This window comes from Penaeus chinensis, chromosome 36, assembly GCF_019202785.1.
Source record: "Penaeus chinensis breed Huanghai No. 1 chromosome 36, ASM1920278v2, whole genome shotgun sequence".
NCBI lineage: Eukaryota > Metazoa > Arthropoda > Malacostraca > Decapoda > Penaeidae > Penaeus > Penaeus chinensis.
In genome coordinates, this window is record NC_061854.1 from 24,667,272 (window position 1) to 24,670,432 (window position 3,161).

Consider the following 3,161-nt stretch of genomic DNA (forward strand, 5'->3'; position numbering starts at 1 on the left):
ACCAAAACCTCCTTTTTAGGTTTCTTTCAGACGGCGCGGGCACTGCCCGCGTCCGCGTTTAAGCGCGGACACACCCGCTTCCGCGTACCTTTTCAGACGGCGCGGGTGAAAACCACCTGCCACCCACGGGCCTCGTCATCTGGCTCACCAGTTTGTGTTCTGCACGCACTAATCATGGATCGTGATCGCCTTCGTCTCCTCTACCTATTGCATTTGCGAAAGAAGAAGAGACATAGAAGGAGATTATGGATTCATCCCTTGATTGCTGAAAGGAGCAAGACTGGAGCATTCAACACACTTTTCCATGAACTGAGACAGGATAATATGAAGTTTTTCAACTACTTCAGGATGTCCATCACAACCTTTGACGAACTGCTTAACAAGATGCATGACCACCTCCTTCGGCAGGACTCTAAAATGAGGGACTCAATCAAGCCTGTTGAACGTCTCTCTGTTGCCTTAAGGTAAGGCTTACGTTTATAATATATTATCATTTATGTCAATTAATAAATTCCATTTTCAAAATGATTGAAGATACATACAGTAATTCATGATCAGTATAATCATGACTTCACTTTTTTCACAGTACCACAACCAATGCTTCTACCTTCACCATCACCTTCATTATTATTATCATCATCTGCAGCAAGAGGATGGACACAAACATCGCTAACATCCTTTTCATTTAATATTCTGTAAATGTTCTGCATTATAATCACAATACAGTGACAGTTAGATAAGTAATGTCTCCTTAAAAAATGTAATACAAACGATTTCAAGAAAGTAATGAAGAACTTGGCACAATTACTCACTTAAGTGAATACATTATTAAATGTCACGTAACTCATAAGGTACAAAGTAGTCCAAGGCAAAGTAGTGTATTTATATGCAAAGTTTGCATCACATGGGGAACCAAGCTCTGACACCTCAGAAGATACTGGTGAAACTGAAGTACTACATGTAGGCGGCGGTTGAACATGGGACCCATGCATATATGGTGAGCTGTGTTCAGTTCTTTGTAGTCCACTTGATGACGGATTGTTCCAATAGGGTGGAGGGTGTGAAGTGTAGGGGGCCCGCTGTGGCAGAATGTAGGTTTGATTCTGTGGTAAATCATGAACTTGAAGTGAACGGGTCTTTTTAAGGTTCTGGATCAGACCAATAACACCAGACTGGAACTGCAAAATCTCATCATCGGTAAATCCTTCGAGAGAGGGAAGAAGTCCTTTAAAAAAGGAAATATGACGGTTTTCTTCTGCTGCTAAATGTTCAAGGATTTCTCTCTCAATGTCAACTTTCTTTTTCTTTGGAGCATTCCTAACAGACATTTTTGTTGCACTAGCTTCACCAACCTCGCTGGCTTTCTCCAGAACATCGCTGTCTTCTCTTTCTTCATCAAGTCCTCCGGGAGATTTTTCAGAATCAACTTCAAAGCTTGACTCTGTTTCCCTCATGTCCATATTTACCTTTAAGAAAGAAAGCTGTTCATGGAAGATATAGTTCTTCACAGTCTTTGCTGCTGAGCCACTCTTCCCTTTCCTCTTCTTGACCGATTTGATGTACTGATCCTTGACATTTTTCCACTTATTTATTATCAGCTTACCTGAAACAAATTAAGAGTAGTACCGTTAGAGGAAGTCTATATAACTGCACTGCATCAATTGCTTATTCATTTATTTACTTATTTATGTACGTTATTTTTTCTCTCCTCAGGTACCTTGCCAGTGGGAACACCTTAACTGACTTGTACTACACCTACAGAATTGGAGTCTCAACCTTATCTGATATAATCCTGAGTGTCTGCACGAGCATTTGGACTGTCCTTAAGAATGAAAGCATTCCTCAACTAACGACGGAATGACTGATGGAGATTGCTGAGAAGTTTGAAGAAAATGCAAATTTCCCTAACTGCTTCGGGAGTGTTGACGGGAAACATATTCGAGTGATCAAGCCACAGCACAGTGGCTCATTGTGCTTTAACTATAAAGATTACTTTTCTGTCGTTTTGATGGCAGTAGCTGACAGTCAATACAAGTTTGTCTATGTTGATATTGGCTCTTATGGCAAAGACAGTGACCCTACAGTGTTCTCTAATTCAACATTTTGGAAGGCAATCGTCAGTGGAGAACTGAAGCTCCCTGAATCAAAACATCTGCCAAATGATGGAGAAGTTACAGAGCCTTATGTGCTCGTCGGTGACGAAGCCTTTGGGCTGCACCCTAACCTTATGCGCCCTTTCGGAGGAAAAATGCTAAGTGTCCAAAAACGTGTCTTCAACTACCGTTTAACCATAGCAAGGAGGTTTGTGGAATGCACTTTTGGTATTCTTACCAACAAATGGAGGATTTTCCATCGACCACTGAATGTTTCTTTGGACTTTGCAACAAAAATCATTCAAGCATGCTGTGTACTTCATAATTTTGTCAGAGACAGAGATGGTTACGCATTTGATGACACTCTTTCTGTGGCAGGCTTTCAAGACTGTGATGCAGAACGCCAGAATCAACGAGGAGGCTTGCAGGCAACAAACATCCGTCAGAAGTTTGCAGAGTACTTCATGAGTGAACAGGGTTCATTGGCATGGCAAATTAGCAAAATATAGACTTATGATAAGGGACAACAGTGACTGATCTAATACAGAGGAATATGAACTTACAGGTGTACTCTTGTTACTTTTTTCCTGTTGCTTTCTTTCCTATAATCACCTATGTTAGCAATATCAAGTCTTACAGGCTTATGTTTCCCTGTTAAAGTTATGTAAATATCTTGAAGTAAAGGGACAGTAGAAAAATATTTGTGCACTTAGTAAAATATAAACTTGTGATAAGGGACAACAGTGACTAATCTGATACAGTAAAGTATGAACATACAGGTGTACTCTAGTTATTTTTTCCTGTTGCTTTCTCTCCTATAATTACCCACGTTAGAAATATAAAGTCTTACAGGTCTATGTTTCCCTGTTAAAATTATGTAAATATCTTGAAGTAAAGGGCCAGAAGAAAAATATTTGTGCACTTACCATACTTGTTTTTATCTGCCTCTGATAAACTCTCGAAGGCTGGGTTGAGCTTGACACACACCTCTCTCCAACATTCTGTGGTGCGTGTTCGGGATTTGTACTCTTCACGTGACTTGTCCCACAGAGCTGGTCTCTCTTGCAC

The 3,161-nt window shown here is 40.4% G+C and overlaps 1 protein-coding gene across 1 annotated transcript in view; it reads right to left on the reverse strand.

The window, feature by feature from the left end:
• Positions 1-812: 812 nt before the first annotated feature.
• LOC125044891 overlaps positions 813-3,161 on the reverse strand; it is a 2,643-nt gene continuing 294 nt past the window's right edge. Inside the window, exons 1-5 of the mRNA XM_047641852.1 lie at positions 3,020-3,161; positions 2,657-2,765; positions 2,072-2,152; positions 1,745-1,755; positions 813-1,603 (exon numbers count right to left, since the gene is read on the reverse strand). The exon at positions 3,020-3,161 is cut by the window's right edge and continues 294 nt beyond it. Coding sequence (XP_047497808.1) covers positions 813-1,603; positions 1,745-1,755; positions 2,072-2,152; positions 2,657-2,765; positions 3,020-3,161 — 1,134 coding nt within the window. The remainder of the gene's footprint in view (positions 1,604-1,744; positions 1,756-2,071; positions 2,153-2,656; positions 2,766-3,019) is intronic.